General features: G+C 36.8%; 1 protein-coding gene across 1 annotated transcript in view; it reads right to left on the bottom strand.

Moving 5' to 3' along the window:
* The window catches only part of epha4l (eph receptor A4, like), a 40,619-nt gene extending 18,276 nt beyond the window's left edge, over positions 1-22,343 (bottom strand). Inside the window, exons 1-4 of the mRNA XM_081371334.1 lie at positions 22,107-22,343; positions 21,153-21,220; positions 15,677-16,340; positions 1,027-1,182 (exon numbers count right to left, since the gene is read on the bottom strand). Of these exons, the coding sequence (XP_081227460.1) occupies positions 1,027-1,182; positions 15,677-16,340; positions 21,153-21,220; positions 22,107-22,203 (985 nt within the window). The 5' untranslated portion in view covers positions 22,204-22,343. The remainder of the gene's footprint in view (positions 1-1,026; positions 1,183-15,676; positions 16,341-21,152; positions 21,221-22,106) is intronic.
* Positions 22,344-22,837: the final 494 nt, after the last annotated feature.

Raw genomic sequence — 22,837 nt, 5'->3', positions numbered from 1 at the left:
TATATATGAATTTACATATTACATATACATATTTTACTGTAAATATTTATTGTAAAACAATCCGAATTATGTAAATTCTGATTGAATGAGCGACACTTATTATTGTTTCATAGTTACATTTCATTAGTGTGTGTGTACCATTCTGTATACTTTCAAACTTTTCATCCCCAATGAATAGGAGGATGAGAGAAAAAACTAAAACAGAAGGAGAGGAAAAACAGCGTCTGTTACACAAAGAGACAGAGCTGGTCATTAGTATGGAAGAGAGAGAAAGAGAGAAAGAGAGAAAGAGGACAGACGGACAGCTGGTAGAGTGAGACTGATACAGTCTCATTTAAATTAATTTATTTGATGTGAGGAACATCTGCTGCACATGAAAGGATGTAAACAGAAATAATCACATGCCCATGCACAACATACATTAGACATTTTGCTTTCAATTAGTTATTTCTTTATATTTACATTTTTCAGACAATATGTTTCAGCTCCTTTTTCATTTTAAAGCTAATTTGTAATTAATTCAAATTAAATTTTGAAATGAAATGACATTATGCAGCTATAAATTGTTCAAGAGGGAACATCTGTTTTAAAAAAAAAAAATATGGTAACACTTTATTTTACAGTGTCCTTGTTACATATGTTACATGTACTTACCGTAGTAAACTAATAACAGTAAATTATGCATAATTACATGCAACTAACCCTCAACGAACCAAACCCTAATCCTACCCTAACCCTATAGTAAGTACATGTAGTTGCTTAATATTACTCAGTACTTAAATATATAATTACACTGTAACAATGACATCTTAAAATAAAGTGTAACCAAATATATTTATAATTGTTTTATTAATAAAGATGTTTATTAAATGGAAACTTTACCACTTGACCCAATAAAATAAATTTTTAATATTCACTCAAAAACCCATTTTGTACTCCAAGGTCCATGTAAATCACCATCATAGCAGTTTCCAAAAACATGTTACACCCACTTCAAACTGGTGCGTATGTTTGCATTCAACTCACGTGTGCAAGGCATGGCAGCCGGATCTGTCTCCGATCTGTAATATCCCTGGTCACAATCACAGGAAGTGTCTCCTTCTTTCATGGAGTAACTGTGCAGTGGACATTTACGACAACCACCGTCTGAAGAAAGAGACCTGTAGTAGCCCACCTTACACACTACGAGAGAAGAGAGATACAGGATGACGTTAACTCTGAGTAATTACTGTTACCCAGATAACGTGTATGAATCACATTATTATGAGTCATTATTAAATGATTAGATCATGAAATGATTATAAAGTATATAAGCAGGCAAAGAAGGAACATGAAAAGCCGTCACGCACGAAACAGTGATGCATTTATGATGGAGAGAAAAGCCAGGAAAGGGAGGTGAAGTCAAGAGAGCGAGAGACAGACCAGAGGATGATGAATGAGGAATTCTGGGTGTTTTCCCAGCATGCACCAGTCACCTTTAATTCTCCCATCCATATATCTGAGTAAAACATGTTTTGACATCATAAATAAAGAATGCGTGATGTTTAAATAATCTCCTCCTACTCCTCCCTGCCTGAAAAACATCACTGTTTTTCATCGTCCTTATCACTCATTTATGTGCAAACATGCGCGTGCACATCGCTCAGTGTTTAGATGTCTGTTTACATATGGATGAAAACTGGGAGGATGAAAGATGCCTTAGACTCCAGCACACTACTATAAACTTCCACCCGACTCCAGAGACCAAACAGAAACAATGGGAACATGAGGTCAAGGTTTGGCTGGTTAGCATGATCCTGTTATCTCCTGCTGGTAGATGTGCTAACTAAAACATATGAAATTTTTTTTGCATTAATAACCATTCAAAAGTAGCCATGAATGGGAATGCAAACAGATAAATTTCATAAAAGTCAAATAAATGAGTTCCAGCCACCCAAAAGTCATGTATTTTAAGGTGTTTACATGACAACGATAAACTAAAAATGGAAACGTTTTTCCTTTGCATTTTTCACGTAGACGACAGCGCTTTCATAATGATCTTTGTTCACAAGGACTACGCGTCTATTGACTGAACATGTAATATGCATGCGCATGACGTTGCGGTTTTCACAAAATTCACGTTTTTGTAGTCTACACAGAGATGATAACGGTATTGTTTTCTTTGAAGCCTGTTTTCATTTTGTTTGCATTTTCAGGACCCCAAAATGTCGTGTAAAATAAATGAACGGCCAAAACGCATAAAAAGTTTTCCATTTTTAGTTGAAAACTGTGTTGTGTAAACGGCCCCTAAATAACTTATTTCAGTCATTAATGCAATTTATTTTTTTATTTACAATATTAAACAATATTACATATAATACGAACACAGCGAATCATTCATGCATACTTACCCTTGTAAAGCCTGACATATGACATACAAATCCAATTGTTTAAAAATGAAAGAGTTTATTGAACCTTTAGAGAAAAAAATCTTTAAAAAAACGTTATATATGCTTTTTGTTTGTTTGCTGATAATTATATTTGAAATGTTAGGCTTTTATGGATCATATACTGTAGTATTATGATATAGTGAGAATATGGAGATGAGGAAAAAACACCTAAACTTTATTCAGAGGCCCAAAAATATGCAATTTGATGCAGATGTTGTAATTTATATGGTTAAAAAGTAAAATTAAATTCTGATTTTACATGCATAAACTGCATATCAGTGGTTACTCTATATCTCCCAATAATATGTCTTAGTAAGATGATATTTAAATGCTTAAATTGTATCATCAAAGCTCTGTAATTTTATTTTGAGGAGCAAAACATTTAATGCAATGCAATACAATGATGATTGAAAGATGTTCAAATAAAACATTCCTCAAAAGCCTATAATGTATTATATTTGTTAGTTCACATTTGAACATGATTCTATATATATATATATATATATATATAATATTAATTACAATATAAAAGTTATTCTTACATTTACAAAATCAGATTTTACAGCAAAAAGACACATGAACCATGACCCAAAAGTGGACATTTCTAGAATGCTTTTTACTTGATAAGAACGTATAAACTATCAATCAGACGACAGAAGGCATGCAGTAGATTGTGTGCAACAGATTCAGCAAAGAGTTTAGAGAAGTCCATGTATCAAATATAATACAACAGACTTTACAAGGTTAAAATGTTGCTAGAAACCTTCTAGGACAAATAAAACAGAAACTGGAAGGAAAAAAATAAATGCCACAAGGATCTCCTAAGGCTCTTAGATGTTCCTCTGCTAATCCTAATGAAGGAAACAGATTATCACCATCAATCTCAGACTCTAATCTCAGTTTAAGATTGATCCAGAGATGCAGGAGACGCCAAAGGAAGAGGAAATCATCTCTCATGCGCTCTTCCTACTGAACTTAATCTTCACTGAACTGAATGAGCTTTTCTGTAGAGAAAAACCTTTTCAGACATCCAAACGCACACTACATAACAAGACGCTCTGAGATAAGGGGACAAAGAAAAGCGTCTTCTGGTTTCCAACACACATTCCAGCATTTTCTGACTTCTGCAGGACGAAGAGCAGCTTATAATTACATTTCTGACCCCTAAAATCAACGTCTTTCCATTAGTGAGACGCTGAGAGACAGACGAGTCACGATGAGAGACGGACTGCATCAGTGGGTGGACTGAAAATCACTCCTCAAAATACTCAAACACACACACACTTACACTTTTATTAAACAACATCGTGAATGTCTCGTCTTGTTCTGATCATCTTTTCTCTTCTCGTTATTTTCTTTAATCTACTCTAAAACTGTTGTCACTCATTTCTAAGTCTTCATCCTATACAACACAGACGCTCATGTTAAAGGGTAACTCTCGCCAGATTGCAACCTAGGCTATTTTTGTTAATATACCCGAGTCAAACATTTGTGTAAAAGCATAGTTAGAATGGAAACGGCACTTTTAAGTTTGACTGTATTTTCGTTTTCAGTCAAACTGCCTTTTGAATGGGAGTGCTTGGGGCACGACTATGATAGCATCAAAATCGCTATTTTTAAAACACTAAGAAGGCTCGACACAACATGAAACTTTGCTTGAAGTATCACAAGGGGCTCTACACATGAACTCCAGCATTGAGAACATTGTTTGTGTACACAGAGTTTACTAAAAAGAAAGGTTTTGTTCGACTCACTTTATCAGTTAGTGTTTCCGGTGGCTGAAATTTTGTCAGTCAAAAGTAGTCGATCTCCGAATGCAACGTAACATGAGGGGAGTAAAGATGGAAAGCTCCTAAAGCTTGTTTCCATATAAATTCACGGATAATTTTTTATCGAAGTTATCATGCTTTTCATTGAAATTACATGATTTCAAATTCCCAAAGTTCATGACATTTCCTCATATGGAGTCAGTTCATGACGTTGCATTCGGAGATCGACTACTTTTGACTGACAAAATTTCAGCCACCAGAAACACTAACTGATAAAGTAAGTCGTACAAAACCTTTCTTTTTAGTAAACTAAAGAAAAATTTACTATTATTATCAATATTAAAAACAATTGTTGCCGCTTCATATTTTAGTGGAAACCGTGATATATTTTTTTAAAGGATTATTTGATGAACAGAACTTTGAGGAACAGACTGAAATTTAAGTCCCCAAAAGAACATATGGACGATTAAATTTTTTTTTTTTAAGTTGTTTTCTCTGTATGGAAAAGATGAACAATTGTTTTCCCCACAAAAAAATTAATAATTTGGTGTGATATGATGATGAGATCATTTTCAGGTGAACTATCCCTTTAAGAAAAACAGAAGTCAATGGGAAGTCTCAATTTAAATAGCTAGATAAGTGTGTGTGTGTCTATGTGTAATGATGGTTTGCAGAGCACTAGGATTTTTTTAGACAAAAACATCAAGATCAGGTTCCTCTCCTGAGGGCATGGAAGATCTCTCTCTCTCACACACACACACAAAGTGAAAGAAACATCAATTGGCTTTTTGTCTCATGGTCTGGCATCTGTTGTTCTACATGGTTTAGTCACTAATTAACAATTACCTCTGACCCCCCCTCCCAACACACACACACACACACACACACACACACACACACACACACACACACACGGGTCCATCAGTGTGATTGATGACAAACATGCGGAGGGCGAGGGGATCACATTGATTGATGACTCACTCGCTCCACATGTTGACCTTGACCCCACCCAGAGGCCTACAACACTAACCGATTCATACAAGCCCGACTTCACCTTAACAAACTCTATTCTCATTACCAGAGGAAGTCGTCCATCTCCCAATGCCTCCGACGAGCTCTAGTAATAATATTAACCTGAACTAAAGCACATCTCCTTTAACTCTTGAGTAGATATCGATGGTCATGTGGAGTCTTTGATGCTGGTCCTCATATGGCATCTTAACTACCCAAGCAGAGAAAAACATCACATGAGATCTTCGTAATATCTCGACTGCTGCTCCTAGAAAGCAATGAGATTAAATCGAGAGCAAATAAAGACTCTCAGTTTCTCACATGCATCTCCTGTAGGGTTTCAACAGAGATTCAGATTTAGCAAGATGTCAGTATGAACTCAGATGTTTCTCATCAAATTCACCAAATGATCGGAGCTGTTATTTATTTCTGAGCTGCTATTGACATTTATTTTTTAGCTCTAAAATCGTACTATTTGGTCAAGAATCATCTGACACAACCTTAGTACTTAAATGAAACATAATTATGAACTCCGTTATGTTTGTTGAGCTATAAAAGAACAACCTCTGAGCAATACAAAATATTCTCTGGGTGGAGTAACCAACCAATTTGCTTGGTAAATCTGAAGTTGTTGGTTATGTTAGAAAATAAATTTGCATATTTTGTTTGTTTTTAAACTGAGATCATGATTCTGAATCGACAACTAAACAAAACAATGTATTTTGCCAGAGGTTCTAAAGAAAAATGTTAGCTGCAGTCTATTTAAAATGTTTAATTAATTTGAAAAACTTCAAATTAAGATTTCACTGAAAGATTTTCAGTGAATCCTGGTCCATTTCATTTTGGTACTGTATGTTCTTCACACAAAGCTAATTTACTGTATGTATGTTGGCTGAATATGACTCTAAAGGCATACTTACAAAGCTGAGTTAAGGTCCGAAATTTTCGCACGTTAAAAATAAATACGACCTCACATTGTTTCAATCACATTTACACACTGCCTCCAAAACTTTCGTCCATCATAAAAAAATTCGGATCGGGTTCGATTTTCTGTGTTTTATTGCATCTGTAGCAAGCATTTTGGGAGAGGTGTTTTGACAATTCAGAGCCACCGAATGACGAATAAATAAAGGCAAGGACCTTTAAGGCCCCGATCACACCAAGTTTTTTTGCAGTGTGAAGTGCCTTTTTTCATGGCAGTGAGCGTACTGCGCGCTGTTTATGCGCCCCAGGCACCTCGCGTTTTTGCAGTTGAAAAAAAAAAAAAGCCCGACGTCATCACGTTTTTTTCCACTGTCCAATCGAATGAATGGAGAGGAAGGCCTTCCGTTGTAGTGATGAAAGCTACAGTTGCTTTGAGCGCCTGGAAGAGTGCGATGATGGAGGATAAACTTGTGGTGCTCTCACGGGTTACCAGCAGCTTAACGACTTCACGAACCGTAACTACCACAATGTTAACAGAAAGTAAATAAAGTTAATAAAAGGCTGATTACTTGACTGACAGGACAGCTGTTTCAGTGGTTGCCTAGCAACATAAAACATGCAGCGCACTGCTCGCTCTGTGTGATCGGGGCAGTGATGTGCGCCTCGTGTTTTCGACCTAACGCGTTTTTTGCAGTGAGAGGCGCCTATTTTCAATTGTTTTCCTATGGCAGTGAGCGTTCTGTGCGCTGTTTATGCGCCCAGGCACCTCACGTTTTACCGCCTGCTGCGCCTCGTGTTTTTGCAGTTGAAAAAAAAGCAACTTCGAGCAGAAAAAGCGTCCAACTTCATCACGTTTTTTTATTTTTAGAGCGCTCGCTATTAGACTGACAGGACTGCTGACTCAGTGGTTGCTTAGCAACATAAAAAAACGCAGCGCACTGCCAGTTCTGTGTGATTGGGGCCGATTGGCAGTCCTGCGTGCCTCGCGTTTTCGAACCTGAAAAACATGTTTGGTGTGATAGGGGCCTAAGGCTGCTCTGTGCCTGCTCAAAATTCGGAGTCAAGACGTAATGCCACGTAAAAGCCTGACTAAATTATGCCTGCTCTGACCCACTTTAGCCCCTAGAACTAAAAGTTCATAGTTAGAATTGCTTTGTAAATGCATTTAAGCCACATCTGAGCTGCAACTGTCTGTGTAAACTAAAGACACCAAAATGCTATTTCAGAAGTGCGCTTATGCCACCTTTGCAGTGTAAATTTGACGTCACCTGAGCTTGACCTCTCCTCAACAACACTCAACATGAACACATCATTTACCTCATCAAAGGTGCGGCTGAATTATTTATTAATATACATTATGAAACCACAATGCTGTTGGTATCATTGTGTCAAAGCATGTTGTTTTAAAAAACAGATTTGGCAGGTTTTTCGATGTATTGATGCAAGACTTCCTGAAATGACCTGAACTTCACGCTCCCCTGAACACGTACACCAACTTCCACCATTCAGCCACCAGAGGAATTTCCCAAAATTTACTGCGCGTTTATCTGTGGTAAAATCACGTACACCCTGTAGGTCTGCAGGGGTCTTTAAAATCCGAGCGCAATTAATAAAACCACAGGTTTTTAATAGCAGCTACCATGAAAAGAAAAGAAAAGAATGGAGTGATTAGAGAGATGAGTGTGTGTCTGGCAAGGTCTGCACATATTGTTCAACATGAAAAGTTGTGGCAGGATTTTCTTATACAGGAAGTTTAGGCACTGGAGGATATGCAAATGAGTTACACACACACATATCCACAGAGAGAGAGAGAGAGAGAGAGAGAGAGAGAGAGAGAGAGAGAGAGAGAGAGAGAGAGAGAGAGAGAGAGAGAGAGAGAGAGAGAGAGAGAGAGAGAGAGAGAGAGAGAGAGAGAGAGAGAGAGAGAGAGAGAGAGAGAGAGAGAGAGAGAGAGAGAGAGAGAGAGAGAGAGAGAGATTTATAAATACTCTTCATGTACAACCATTTCTGACATTGCCTACAAAAAAACCATCAGACAATGATAGCATGATATATAATGGGATGAGTTTTCTGTTTTGACACCATGTGTGTATGTGACTTATAGGGTCAGGGTAAAAAAATAAGGGTGTGTATTTTTAGTTTGTTTATCTAAAACTCTGGAAATGCAGGACGACAGACTGTCTGGAGTTGCAACACCTTCCATTGTGCATGTGTGTGTAGGTGCGTGTTTATGGGAAGTGGGAGAGAATTCGGTACGTTTCTATTGATTTGTTGGGAAAATAAACACACAATAAAAAAAAACACACCTATAGTACAAACGCGTACACGTGAATGTAATTCATGTGGCGGTGCAACATGAAGAATATGGCAGCAGTTACATGACAAACTCTCTTATTTTGACCTTTAACCTATGGAACTTTCTCTTGACCTTTAGGAATGAGGTCACAGAGACATGTGGTCAGTTCTCTCAATCAATTTACTATGTGGATATACTCAAAGGTAAAAATCCTTCATAAATATAATAAAAAATGTTTCAGTGATTCTAAAAATTCAATAGCCGTTTCTCTATAACAACAGAAGACAAACAATAGAAGTCTATGGTATGTTGTCAAGGACTATGTGCATTAGGGCTGAGCATTGAGTTGAGCAAGTTGATTAATTTCAATTATTTGATTCAAAATCTATTTGACTGCATCATAACTCAATGTCAAGTCGCAGAGTCTTACATAAATATAAATATGTAAATATTATATAATTTTTTATTTAAAAATAAAAAATTCTATATAAAATAATTAATTATATAATTAAATAGTATTATATTATATTATATTATATTATATTATATTATATTATATTATAAACAGAGTGGAAAGTATACAACAGATGTCTATGGTGCAAATTTTTATTATATTTAACTTCTTGCATTGAATATTTTGAATCGTCTTGGCTTCAATGGATGTTTTGGTGAAAAGTTATGCTTGCACTGCCAAAAAAATCAATAATATTTTTTTACACGCACACACACACACAGCAACACTATGTGATCAGTTTACGTTGATACAGTAAATTATTGGCTGAAATAAATATGTCATAATGATATCGAACATCTTTGTGCCTGAAGCTTCAGTGGGTCAATTGCTAAACCACTGATGTCCGTTTGTGCAACAAATTAGTATGGATCTGTTTCAGAACATAGCGAGGACATCATTTTAGGACATCATAGAAATAATCTGGATATTATCCCTGCTCCAAAAGATAGCCTGTATCATGTACATTAAATGTACATGCATGCTTTGCATTGAAAATGCAATATTCTGGAAAGAACAAATAAAATAGTTCAGTGATATTTGTGTGTAATATGTTTTTATTTATTTATTATTGCTTACTATTGCTTTGTTACATACCAGATATGATGATGCCTTAGAAGAACAGCAAGGGAGTTCACTAGGTTTGGGAACAGACTTTCTCACTGTATTAAAAGAGTATCTATCTAACGCATTACGTTTTTACACCTCTTTACGTCCATCATTCCATCACAAAGAAGACTAAAACTGAGAAAAGACCACCTACACACCTCCTACGGTTTGACGAGCTTAAGATTACAACTCAAAACCTTGCAATCACAGCCCATTGTTACAGGAGAGCGAAGAGAGAAACAGAGAGAGAGAGAGAGAGAAAGAGACAGCGTCTGTCATCACATCAAAGGGATGTTTAAAGGGAACGCGAAGTGAATGATGAGGAAAAGAAATCAAAGACCACCTAAAAACCTCTCTTTCTCTAGACATCAGCTCCTTTTCATTCTCTCGTCTTTTCCTGTCTGAGAGGAGGGCGCTGACCTTCCCTGTGTGCTGACAAATCTGTTTTTCTCTGCGATCACCTCCTTTATTCTCGCTGTCTTTCTGTCTTTTGTTGTCCCCCCTTCCTCTTACTGCATGTCTATCTCTCTCTCTGTCTTTTTTAACCCCCTCTTGACAGAAAATAAAAGACAAATTCAAAGGCAGAAGGAAAGTGTGTGAGAGAGAGAAAACAATACAGAACTTCCAGCAAGATACCGAAACCCAACACTGATGGTTAAAACACTACAACTTGTTCTAATGGCAAACCACATTATCGGAAATGACTAAAGCAGCGACACAGTTTTCATTCAAAAACAGCACATATGACTTTTTTTCCTTCATGAAGCACAAAATAAGACATTTTCAACAAAAAAATAATGTCCTAGTCGCCATCCAGTAACAATGAATAGGGACTACAAAGTTTCAAACTTTAAAAAAGGTGGCAAAATACCTAAAAAGCAAATACTATCATGCACTATATACCAAGTTTGCTGAAATCAACTTTGAACTTTGGGTGAGAAACAGCCTACATTTTTTTTGATATTCACTGCCAGGTTTAAATATGGTATTTTATAAACAATATATTATGTATAACAATATTTAAACCCTAATTTGTATAAACAGTGTGGAAAGTACAAGTATAATTTGTACAAGCATAAACAAGCATACTTATTTGGTACTTAACTTCTTGCATTAAACATTTTAAATCTACTTGGGTGAAATTGTTAGTGAAAAATTAAGGATCCTCTCACTACAAAAAAAAAGTAATATTATAACTTTTGCACGATATAGGCTACCAAGTTTTCTGAAGTCATGATAACAGACTAAAAATGTATGACTTTTGAAGACTTGAAATTCACAGCACGTCATATGGATAATTTTATGCTTCTTTTTTGTCTCTTAAATTAAGAAATAAGATGTTTGATAGATGCTCCCTATTTAGAGCAACGTGAGGGTGAGTAGGTTATGTATGGGTGCACTTTCCCTTTAACAGAGCTGAATCAGAGCTGAATTTGACTGAAACAAGAGAGAAATTCAGGTCAGCCGAGGCAACACACGTCTCCTGTCGTTCCCTTGTAAGACTTCCAGAGAGTCCATTAAGTCTGGTTAATATAAGGGACTGTCAGCGGGCTGCAACATTATATCAATGTTACGGTGGTGCCGTCCCTCTCGCTTCTGTCACGCTCCTTTTAGAGGGGGGAGAGCCGGCGTTGAGAGAGACAGTCGGAGATAAAGAACTGAGGGAACAGAACACCATCCAGACCAGAAACAGCTCTCAACACCTCTGTAATGATGTTCGACTCACACACACAGGACTCTTTCTATCTCTGCTTCCTCTGGTGAGGAACTGGGTTGGGTTGTCCCGAGCTCTTCAGGCGGAGGTAAACTCTGACCTGTTCCTTTTAGCCTGGTGTGTGGTTAAACCGTTCAGGCATGTCGGAGAATAAAAAAAAGAGGCCACAAAAAGCTGGAACACCGACTTTCCCTCAGCTCAAATAAATGGCACGAGAAAAAAAGCACAAGGAAAGTGATGAAGAAAAGGTGAGAGAGATTGATTCCTTCCGCTCCTGTCCTTTCCTTCATTACCCAGAGGAAATATTAAGGCTCAGAGATGCTCGTTTATAGCTCAGATTAGATCAAACATAAAATGGATACTTTTAAACTTAAGCCATCATAGCCATATGGACTTCATTTATAACACTACTGCATTACTATTGTGTAAATACAAAAGTATTTCACACGCTCAAGCGACAACAGTGTAACCAGTTCTAACGCAATGGCAAAACTTCAGAGGAAAGCATGCAAATTGTTCTGTCGTTGCTGCACAGACGAGCACTGAACACTATTTGACCAAAAAAATGTCACAGCTGTCTTATAAAGACCTCAGGGAACTGTGTAAACTTGTGTAAAAGATAAACATGACTGTACATGCAAGTCGATGAGATGAATCAATGTAACTCCACAACAACTACATAAATGTATCCACTCACCATTCAGAAACATTGAGGTGCATCTCTAGAAAGTTGCAACATCTTCCTGAGTCTCTCCGGTGCACTCTGCTACTGGTTATTTCTGAGATTTTGGATGAGTGAGATTCACTGTTTTGTTATTGACAGACTATCCTCTAAGCTCGTGTAAAGGATCAGCCGTCTTCTGGACAGAGTTTTTGCTCACACCCAAAAAGGGGCAAATTTGACAAGCTATAATAAATGATCTGGGGGGAATTTTGAGCTGAAATTTCACAGACACATTCTGAGGACACCATAGATTTATATTACATCTTTTGAAAAGGGGAATAATATGTCACCTTTAAAGAGATCACATTTGCAGGCCAAGTGTAAACCTCCGAGCCAAAAGTAGAGAAACTGTTCTGGAAAAGACAGAACCAACTGACAGACAAAGATTATATTGCATTATTTTTCATAATTTATGTTTTATTGTATTAGTATTTATCCTTGTAATTTCTAAATCTAATTTACAGTCTCTGCTAAGACTCAAGACACGTAAGATTAAGCAGAAGAAATAAGTATAAATCCCTATTTGTTCTCCCTTGAATATAACTTCTGTCTAAAAAACAATTGAGAGTGTAAAGATGCATCTGTCCTGTGGGTGTTGTTGATCATGCAACAGGCGGCTTTAAATCACACAGAACAAACAGCAGCTTCTCTCTTGCCGTCCCCCATCGGGCCCATATAGAGACCGGGAGCCGAGATCACAGCTCCCGAGTCTCCATGGCATCCTGTGGAACCTCAGCTGTCAAGAGTTTTGAAGTCTTAATAAATTTCTCCTCTCCAGCTGTCAGCCAAGCGTCAGAGATGGATGAAAGAGTCAGTGACCTTTGACCTGCCCGAGACCTCTTCTTCAGCTCCCCCCCAGTGAACCCCCAAAAACTCTCACAGAACCCCAAGACTCTATTGCAACTGCAGATTCCTTTCAGCGCAACGTCAACCCTGAAGAAGCCCAACAACACAGTACTGCTACTGTACATACTTTTTCTAAATAATATCACGCATTTAATTGAATGTTTTTAGCAATAAATTGTCCTCATACAGATTTCTAAAATGTGTGTGAGATGCTTTGTTAGACATGGCTATCTGGTGTGCAAAAGTCTTGCGTTTCACCATTTTAAGTTTTCGCTTCATTTTAAAGTAATAGAAAGAAGCTGCGATATAATGGTGGAGAATAAAAACTGTCCACATTGAAACCAGAAAACTACAGTATGAATAAAAAACAGCAACATACAAGTCAAGCAAAGCATTTCCATTTTGAAAAGAGTGTCTCAACTATCTGATGAAGACAAAAAGTAATGCAACAACTGTTAAGAATTGTTTACTGAACTGTTTCTTAAAGAAATAATATATAATACTATATATATACACACACACACACATTTTATTATATATTAGTAACACAATGTGGCGATTAATTAATCTAATTAACATTGACATCCATAGTAGGAAATACTGGAAATGTCACAAAAAATATCTATGCAAAGTGTGAAAACAATCTATAAAATGTTGCTATTAGTTTTCAATTTTCAGAATAATTAATGTGGATTTAAATGCCATCAATATTCATGCAAGCTAATAATCTGAATAACTAATTATTCGGCCTGTAACACAATTCCCCTCCAAAAACTCCAAGAAAATTCAACTCATCGTGGACTTGACGCACACTTAAGGAAACCTGAAGCAGATCCAGATGACTGCACTTGCGGCCTGATCGAGAACGTAACCTTTGATCTGTGACCTCTCGGGGCAAAGGTCAAGGGTGGCCCCGGCTTTCCCTCATCATCACGATGGAAACCACGAAAAGTGTTTGCAGTGCGTCTTTGCGGCACATCTACAAATGGCAGCACATGTCTAGAAGTCATTAAGCACAAGAGAAGTCCTACTTTCCCTTTCTCTGTCAACACTTCTGTGTGACACGTATTTATTATTGTCACAGGCTCTTATTTGGCTTGATCTATGGCAGAATGAGATGTCAGTTTTAAAGATAATTACATTTTTTCTCCTCCAAGGATCCATTCATCACACTCGGGGCCCTCTGCCATTTTTAGATTCTTGATAACATGCCTCAACTCATTCCATCTTTCTCTCTCTCTCTCACACACACACACATCCACAGTGAGTCACATCCTATTATGTGGCATGAAGTTGCCAAAAATCTGTTAATTACAAAGTCCAGAGCCTAACTAGTATGATTATAATGAACTTAGTTCCGTGAGAACGCTTGGTTGAGGACAGCACTCTCCTCTCGTCCTCTCTGTTTGTAATCAGCATCTCTTGTTCTCACGTAACGGTCTCATGGGAGGAACGATCTCAGTCCTCCTTATTACACGACCACAAATGCTGATAAACCAATCAGAAGTGCTATTATTACCACCTGATGACAGACGCTTGAAAGAAGAAGGGAAAAGATGTATGGATGGATGGATGGCAGTGTTGTGCGTCATTCAGAAGTGAATTTGAGCTTAATTTGAAATTAAAAAACATGATGCAGAATTGCAATTTGCATGTAAGGAAGTAGTATTAAAATTAATTAAAATTTTTAAGAAATTCATAACTGCAATTTTTAAATAGAAACACTTTGAAAAAAGTTTAATTAGATGTTTGAAACTTTACAGAATGCAACACAGACACCACCACCCACTTTTTCAGCAGCCTCGGATCTGGGAGTATTTTTCCCATCCACTTCTCCCATAGGGATTTTTTAAAAAGTCTTAATTTAAGAGTTATAACTAGGCTAGGCCATGAACCAAGTCAACCAGCTCTGAGATTAAAACATTACAAACTTTGATTTGAAGCAAAAAAAGCAAAAGCAAAATCGAACAAAATGCAAAGGCACAAGACTGTGTACTTCCAAGCTTTAACGAGGGAAAGAACTACAATCACATTGCGAATGGCATAATCAAATAAAAAATGTATTCAAAGATGTTGATTATACATACAGATACAATATATTATACGTTAAGTAATTTGAGAGCATAGGGAAACTGACTCTACGTCCTTCGCAGTGCTTCATGGTAGTGGGCGAGCAGTAAATACATTTATTTAAGAGATTAAATGATAGGTGGAGATTCATGGGTAATGTAGTTTATCACCAGGAATTTTGATGATAATAATGCAGCCTGATGGCTTCAACAAAAGCATAAACCATCAATTATTTTTATATTTACAATTATTACATAATTACAAGTTATTATTAAAAATCAATTCCATTATGGAGAAAAAAAAATCTTCTGGAACCCGACTGTTGCACTCTATAGGCTTTATGCCGAACATCACATGAACAGACCGGAAAACTGGTGTCAGATGGAGAAAGTGTTAACGGCAGCACGAACTGATTGCGATAGCTATGGTTAAATTACATATAATTTTTATGTGTAAAAAAAAAAGTCAACCTGCATATGCGATGAACATTAGTTTTGCTCATCTTTGGTAGGTAAGGCATATTAAGAAAAGCAGCTCCATATTTAATGTAGCATGTTCTAAAGAACTGAAGCGATGCGACCTGTTTTACAGAATGTGGAAGTTTTTTGTGCATGACCCGTATAAGCCTTACAGATAGAGAAAATGACAGAACAATCAACTTCCTGTGGGTGTGGACAATTCAATTCAAAATTCCAACTCAAGAACTGAATTATTTTACAATTTTGCCCAAGATCGGTTGTGCTAGTTTGACTGTAACATCAGAAGTGTCTTACCTTGACATTGCTCATTCCTTTCCTCATATCCAGGGTTACACAGGCAATTCCCGATGGGCACCAGCCACTCTCCATCTGCGCCGCAGTACATTTTGGGAACCTCCTGCTCTTCCGAATTATTCACACAGGAGCCGCGCACCTCCACCAGGGACGACGTGTCTGCCCCAGTTACTGTGTCAGGAAACTGCGCTAGGTTCCTCACGGCTAACGGACACTTTTTGTAAAACACACGAACAGAAACCAGCGCGATACAAGCCCCTACATCCTGAAAGGCCAGATAGAAGCCCGTGCGACTCATAACGCCGACATCCCGAACCTCAGTGTTCAGCTTCATGATCCGATCACCGATATCCACCTGCGTGAAGCTCTCGTCCGCCGCCACCGTGTCAATCTTAGCAAAGCGGCTCTCGTGAGTGTACCGCTCGTTATCAGAGTCAGACTCAAGGTAGTAGAGGTTGAACGTCTCTTTGCATGTGCCGATGACGCCGGGCAGGCTGTTACAGTCACGCAGGGTGAATTTAATCTCGATGTAGATACGCTGGGCCGGGCCACGCCGTATCCAGTGAGTCTTGAGCCAGTTGTTCTGACTGGGCTCCATTACGTTACACACCTGGTATGTTCTGATGGGGATGTTCTTCTCGTCCATGATGCTCACCTCTTCCCACTGCATGAGACAGCACAAGAATAATGTTAGGAATGAGAAGAAAATTATGAAAATCATTTATTTATAAGACCTTCTCAATTCCGTAGCAGATACAGGTGGAGCTGGGGAAGGTGGAGGGTTTCTGAAAGCACGCTGCAAATGCTTTCAAAAGTATTTGAAAGTTGAGCAGTGAGCTCATTGGTTACTGATACAGCAGGAACCAATAAGCTGTGCCCTATAGAGAATAATGTGATTAAATGAAATGTAATGAGATAAGAAACAAAGTCTACAGTGAAATAATGACAAAAAACAAGTCTTTCTACTGTTGTCCTTTTTTCCGATTCACAAACCGGTTCTTTTTACTGAATCAGAAACAGCGCATCTCGTTTGGATTCACAAATACACGAGTCGGTTCTTTAATGAATTTACACAAAGTCACAAGTTACTTTTTAAAAATAAATTAAAGGGGTGGTATAATGCCCCTTTTTACAAGATATAAAATAAGTCTCTGATGTCCCCAGAGTGTGTACGTGAAATTTTAGCTATAAATACCCCACAGATAATTTTTTATAGCATGTTAAAATTGTCCTTTTTTGAGGGTGAGCAAAAACGTTTTGTGTGTGGGCTCTTTAAAGTCCACGTGAACCGGAAGTTGCAAACGACTTTTCTCCAGTGTTGTGACGTATTTCCTAGTGAAAAGGAATGTTGCACAGAGGGCAGGGTTTTATCCTAGCGCTCCTCCTCTCCATCTCTGCTCATAACAGACTAACGGTTTGAGGGGAGTGGTTAAGCGTTTCACAACCCAAGTCCTCAAACCTACGTCATCAGGGAAGGTCTTCCAAAGCAGAAGGGAGGGGCATTTTCAGATTTTGATTAAAGATTACGAAGCCAAAACATTTTTTTTGTGTGGATTGACTTGCATGGATGAATTGTTCACCACAAAACGATCAATTTAGGCAAACAAAGTAAATATGGTCAATTTTGATTTCATGGGGACTTTAAATGCAAATGAGCTGCTGCTCCCGGCACAGAGGGGGCGGAGCTTCAAGAGCTCATTCTTAGCAGAGCCATACAGAGCCCTTTGTTGCGAGGCGGGGTTTATGTAAATATTAGGGTTGGTGATGTCACTAACCCGGGAGGAAGCTCGTGTAGTCCCTACCAGCCGTTTGCTGTAGTCCTTAAAAAGTGATTTCTGTAAAAGAAAATATCTCCCTTTGCTTTGAACGTCGTAACTTTGCAGATGTTGTAAAGCAACATTACACACTAACTAAAGTTAGAAAAGTGAAATCATAATCAACCACCCCTTTAAAATAATTCAAACGATGCAAATGACAATGAAAATAATTTAATTTCACCTGTGAGTAGTTTTTATGTCAATTGAACTTTAAGCTAAGGCTACTGTATGTCCTCTTGTATCCTAATATGGATAATGTTTTGTGTAAGCGAATATATTATATTCGGTCAATTGAAAATGTTTATTTAATTTAGTACTTTTCTGCTTATTTATATGATTATCAATAAATCAAAGAAGTGTATTTTGTCAACCAGTTATGAAAGAACTTCATGACTATCATGCATATACTGCATGATATATTGGACGATATGTTGATTTTTAATGTTATCGTTATCGGTCAGATAAGAAAATTTGGTCGATATATTAAAGCTGATAAATAATGTATTATTTCTGAGTTCTGAATTGCTTGAAATATATGGGAATCACTTCAAAAAGCAAAATACAGTCAAGTGCAACATGTGCAGCGCAAGTCTGCCGTATAGGCTACATAAAATTATAATGAGAACATTATAATTTGGGGCTTGTGACATGGCTTTAAATGGTGAGTCTTGTTTTTGTAATCAGGCTCTCGAAAATGATCTAAAAATTTGGATTTAGATTTATCGGCTAATATAACGGTTATCGGCTTTCAAATATAAAGAATAATCGTTTATCGGTCAAAATTTTCAAATCGGTGCATCCCTAACATAAAGTATGATACTCGCCAGACTCCCAAGAAACAGAAAACAACCGATCATTTAACTAAACAAACATGAGGTCATCCAGAGTGAAAACGGGACTGAACCATGGGAAGCTGTAGAGTAAATGTAGATCTGAAACATAACATCTGTTTCACTCTTACAGGCTTGAGTATACGTTTGCCTGAACTAACCTCAGAAAATGCGTATTCTTCTTCGACTAGCCTCAGATACAATAACAACTGTAGACAGTCGTTAATGTTGTACAGCCTAACACTTCTCAGCGTCTGCTAAACCAGCATTACAGCCACTGATTGGACTCATTGAGTTTTCATCATCTAATCAGCAGTAATGACTTTTATTACAGCAAACGAACACACTCTAAACACATGCTAATACCCAAGAGTCTAACTGGGTATCATGTTAACCTGCGGTCAAAAGTTTGGAATAATTAAAAAAATGTTATGTTTCTGAAAGAAGTATCTTACGCTCACCATGGTTGCATTTATTTAATTAAAAATGTAAAATCGGCAATATTGTGAAATATTTTTCAAATTTATTTATTTTTTCTATTTGAATATATTTCAAAATATCATTTATTCCTGTGATCAAAGCTGAATTTTCAGCTTCATTACACCAGTCTTCAGTGTCACACGATCCTTCAAAAATCATTCTAATGATAATTCTAATTACAATTTTTTTTTTTAAATCATAATTATTTCCAAACTTTTGATGGTAGTGTAAGTGCATTATTAATTTGACTTATGTGCATTTATTGATTTAGGAGAAAATTGATTTATTGATTTTATCCAAAGTGACTTACAAGTGTGCACATCTCAGTTAATAAGTACAGATTGCTTTACAATTTTACCAAGTGATTAAAATTTTTGTAAAGCAAAAAACAATTAGTCAAAAATGTATTGTGCCAAATAGGCATTATGTAGTGTGATGTCCACTGAATGCATATGCACAATACCGTAATATTTTTTAATTTCTTCCTGTGATATCAGTAGCCACAGTCCCACAAAGACCATCCTGACGGCCCTTAATAATCTCCAGGAATTATTCATCGTGCGCTAAACCTAATTGAGCGCGTTTGTGGGATAATAAGACTGACAGTGATCTGGCATCCGTCAGGAACCGTGATTGTCTCCGTTCGGCTCGTCCCTTCATCCGTGTAACTACGGAGGCCCAGAGGAGCAGCGCAGAGATAAGAACCCGGAGCTGCCGATAGCAGGACTAGAGGAGAAAAGAGCTAATTGGCCGTATTAAAGTCTGAATACCCGCCCACCGTCCGTGCCAAAGGCCTGTCCATCACGGACAAGATCACAGAGGGAGAGGAACTCAGGAGCTCAATGAAACTTGGATCGATGCGAAAGGAAGCCGAGCTGCTCTGTAGTGAAAGGGAATTCTGTGTGTTTTATTGAATCGCTGATGTGGTAATTTAGATCCACCTGATCTTAAGATGTTAAACGGCTAATTGGTGATGAGGGGCTCCGAAAAGTGCAGAGATCCCAAGAAGCATACATTATCGGACAGAACCCGCTGACCCCCTCAATCTGAAATCACACACACACACACACACACACACACACACACACACACACACACACACACACACACACACACACACACACACACACACTCAAACAGACCTTTTCTCTGCCTCTGGGTTGCCAAGTCTCTCCCCCCTACCTCTTTTGAGAGAAAAGGGATAGAGTTTCCTAACAAAGGGCATTTCTGTCTCCCTCTACTATTTAGGAAATTTGACGCCCGTCGCTGTAACCTAGCTTTCCAAAATTTACATCCGAGAGAAGTGGAGAGAGCAGGGTGATCTCATTCGTATTTGGAGGTATTCATACGTGACATGAACGTTTTTGGACAGTGAAACGTAGAATATCAACTTACTGACAGTATCAAAAATGTAAATGCTTATACATACGATATGTAAAAGTCTATAAATCCCTCTGAAAACTGGTTATACTGAAACAGTGAGTTTAAAACTTAAACACAATCCCATGGCACTTCTGAGTGAAGGATGAGAAACTTTGCCTAAAAAGACATTATAAATTGAAAATGTATTTATTAAAAAACTCCACATGGATCTAACAAAAATAGCTATCTGCACTCTGAAACTCTTCAAAGTAATAAAACAAAGGTTATTGGAGGATGTTTTACCAGAAAATACTTTTTCTACTTACAAATTTCACTTTTAATTCAATGTGTTACTTGTCATTATTTGAGAAATTTAGTAGCAAGTTCTGAGTGAAAATTGTTTCAAAGTAAATCCTACACTAGTGTAGTGTTTAATCTTCCAAGCAGAACAAAAATTAAACTGATGTTATAACATATTTGGTACATCTGTAAATGTGTTAAATAAATGTGATGGCGTTTAACATATTTAATTAATCTCATTAAATAAAAATTCAATGCAATTTACCTATGAATTTAATATTCTATGAACTTCAAATGATTTGCAAACATTTGTATGTCCTTTTAGGCTTAACAATTTAGACGCTTTCAAAACATTGATATTGTATTAATAAAAATAAAGGTTTCAACAGGTTGTTTTTTTTGCAGTGATGTCATTAAAGAACCATTTTGGGTTCCATAAAGAATCTATTTTCACTCTAAAGAACCTTTAGTGCAATGGAAACATTCTATGGATGTTAAAGGTTCTTCATGGAACGATTTATGCCAATAAAGAACCTTTATTTTTAGGAGTGTTTTTATCTTGCATATTGTATTGTATCTATCTAAATGTATTGAAATGTGCTAGAACTATACGTATGAATACTAAAGAGATCAAGTTGGAACGGGAGATGGAGAAAGAGGGAGCGAGAGATGGGTTTTTTGACTCACCCCTCCTTCCGTCGGGCTGGCGACCCATGCCAGTTCTCCCAGCACTGATCTGGAATCCAACAGCGGGACTGATGGAGAAAGAGACAGAAGACTTGAGAATGAGATCACCAAAACTTGTGTGTTTTACCCTATAGTGGAGAAAACTGATGCTAGGATGAAGTTTTGAAGGCTTAAATCTCTGATAAATAATGACAACAGCTGCAAAGGAGGCCAAAAAGTGACAGACAAGTGCACAAGGGTTTGATCTGAGAGCACTGACTTGAGTAGGAAAATGGTTTATAAATCATTAAACAACAGTAATCGACAAAAGAATGATCAAAATATAAAGACTTGAATAAAAATTTGTTTTTGTTTTTCTTGAAAATTACTAAAACATTTCCGTTCAACAAAGAGAACTCCAGACTACACAAGAGATAATAATTATAAAGCAACAGTTATTATTATGATATGTGATATTATATGTAGGATAATGTTTATATTTCCAGAAATCAAATTATTATTATTTCATTCTTGTGACTGCAAGACAAAAAAAGGGCCCAGTTTACATTCAAGCTAAAATTTAAGACATATGATATGACATTATACATACTAATTAGGGGAAGGATAAAAAGAATAGTAAATAATTAAAGATCTAAAAAAAATCTAAAATGTGGATAATAAATCTGTGGCATATCTCTAACTTTATATGAATAGTATTTTGTTTTAAAGTTATTAACATGTCAATTGTCCTGCTGTGTTTATATAGTTGGCTACATTATTATATTTTAGGACATCACTTGCAACAAACTTCTTTAAACTTCTTTAAAACTCCTTAAAATTTAAAAAAACTTAGCGTTTTTTCATAACTTGAGGGATTTGTTAAACTGGCCACATATCGTTACCGTTTTACTTGCATGTGCCCCTGAGTTTTACTGTGCGCCCTAAACTTTTCCTCTTTTATTCCACCCCTCTTACCTTCGTTCGCCGGATAATTCCATGGAGCGGACAGACCTGCACAAATCCCCAGGAAAAGTGAGGTGAGCGCGTAAATAATCCCGGCCATGAGCGCCATTCGTCCAGTAACTGTCTCTCCGTTATTCCTGTTTATTCCTCGTGCTGCTCCGCGCGACTGATCTTGAGGTGCACGAGACGCGCACTCAGCGAGATCTGCGGGAGGGGGCGTGGCATCTGTAGTGACGTACCAGTCAATCAATCAAGAAAGAAAGAAGTGTTCATTTATTTAAGTTATCGATGTGTGTATATATTATTTAGAAATTCTGTATCGTTTTTTTATTTGTATTTGTCTAATTCTATGTATTCCCTTGGCAATGTTCTTATGTTATTGTTGTTTAAGCATTAATAATAATAATAATAATAATAATAATAATAATAATAATAATAATATATTAATAATAATAATATATGTAGATAACACATAAGAAAAATATTTAAAATAGTATATTGTCTATAATAATAATAATAATAATAATAATAATAACTATTATTAATAATAATAATGTAAAAATGTTTATGCTTGTAGGTAAAAAAATAGAGTTAAAATTGCGTTAGGATGGATTCAAATTACAATAATTTAATTACATAATTACAATTAATTACATATAGCCTATATGTGTATATGTAATATTTTGTTATTTAAATATAATTATTTAATTATAATTATTATACCAATGCAATCTTCATTTTAA

This window comes from Scardinius erythrophthalmus, assembly GCF_964197995.2.
Source record: "Scardinius erythrophthalmus genome assembly, chromosome: 7".
In the NCBI taxonomy this organism is placed as follows: Eukaryota; Metazoa; Chordata; class Actinopteri; order Cypriniformes; family Leuciscidae; genus Scardinius; species Scardinius erythrophthalmus.
The sequence above is the reverse complement of the archived record's forward strand: the minus strand, read 5'-3'. Positions and strand labels throughout refer to the sequence as shown.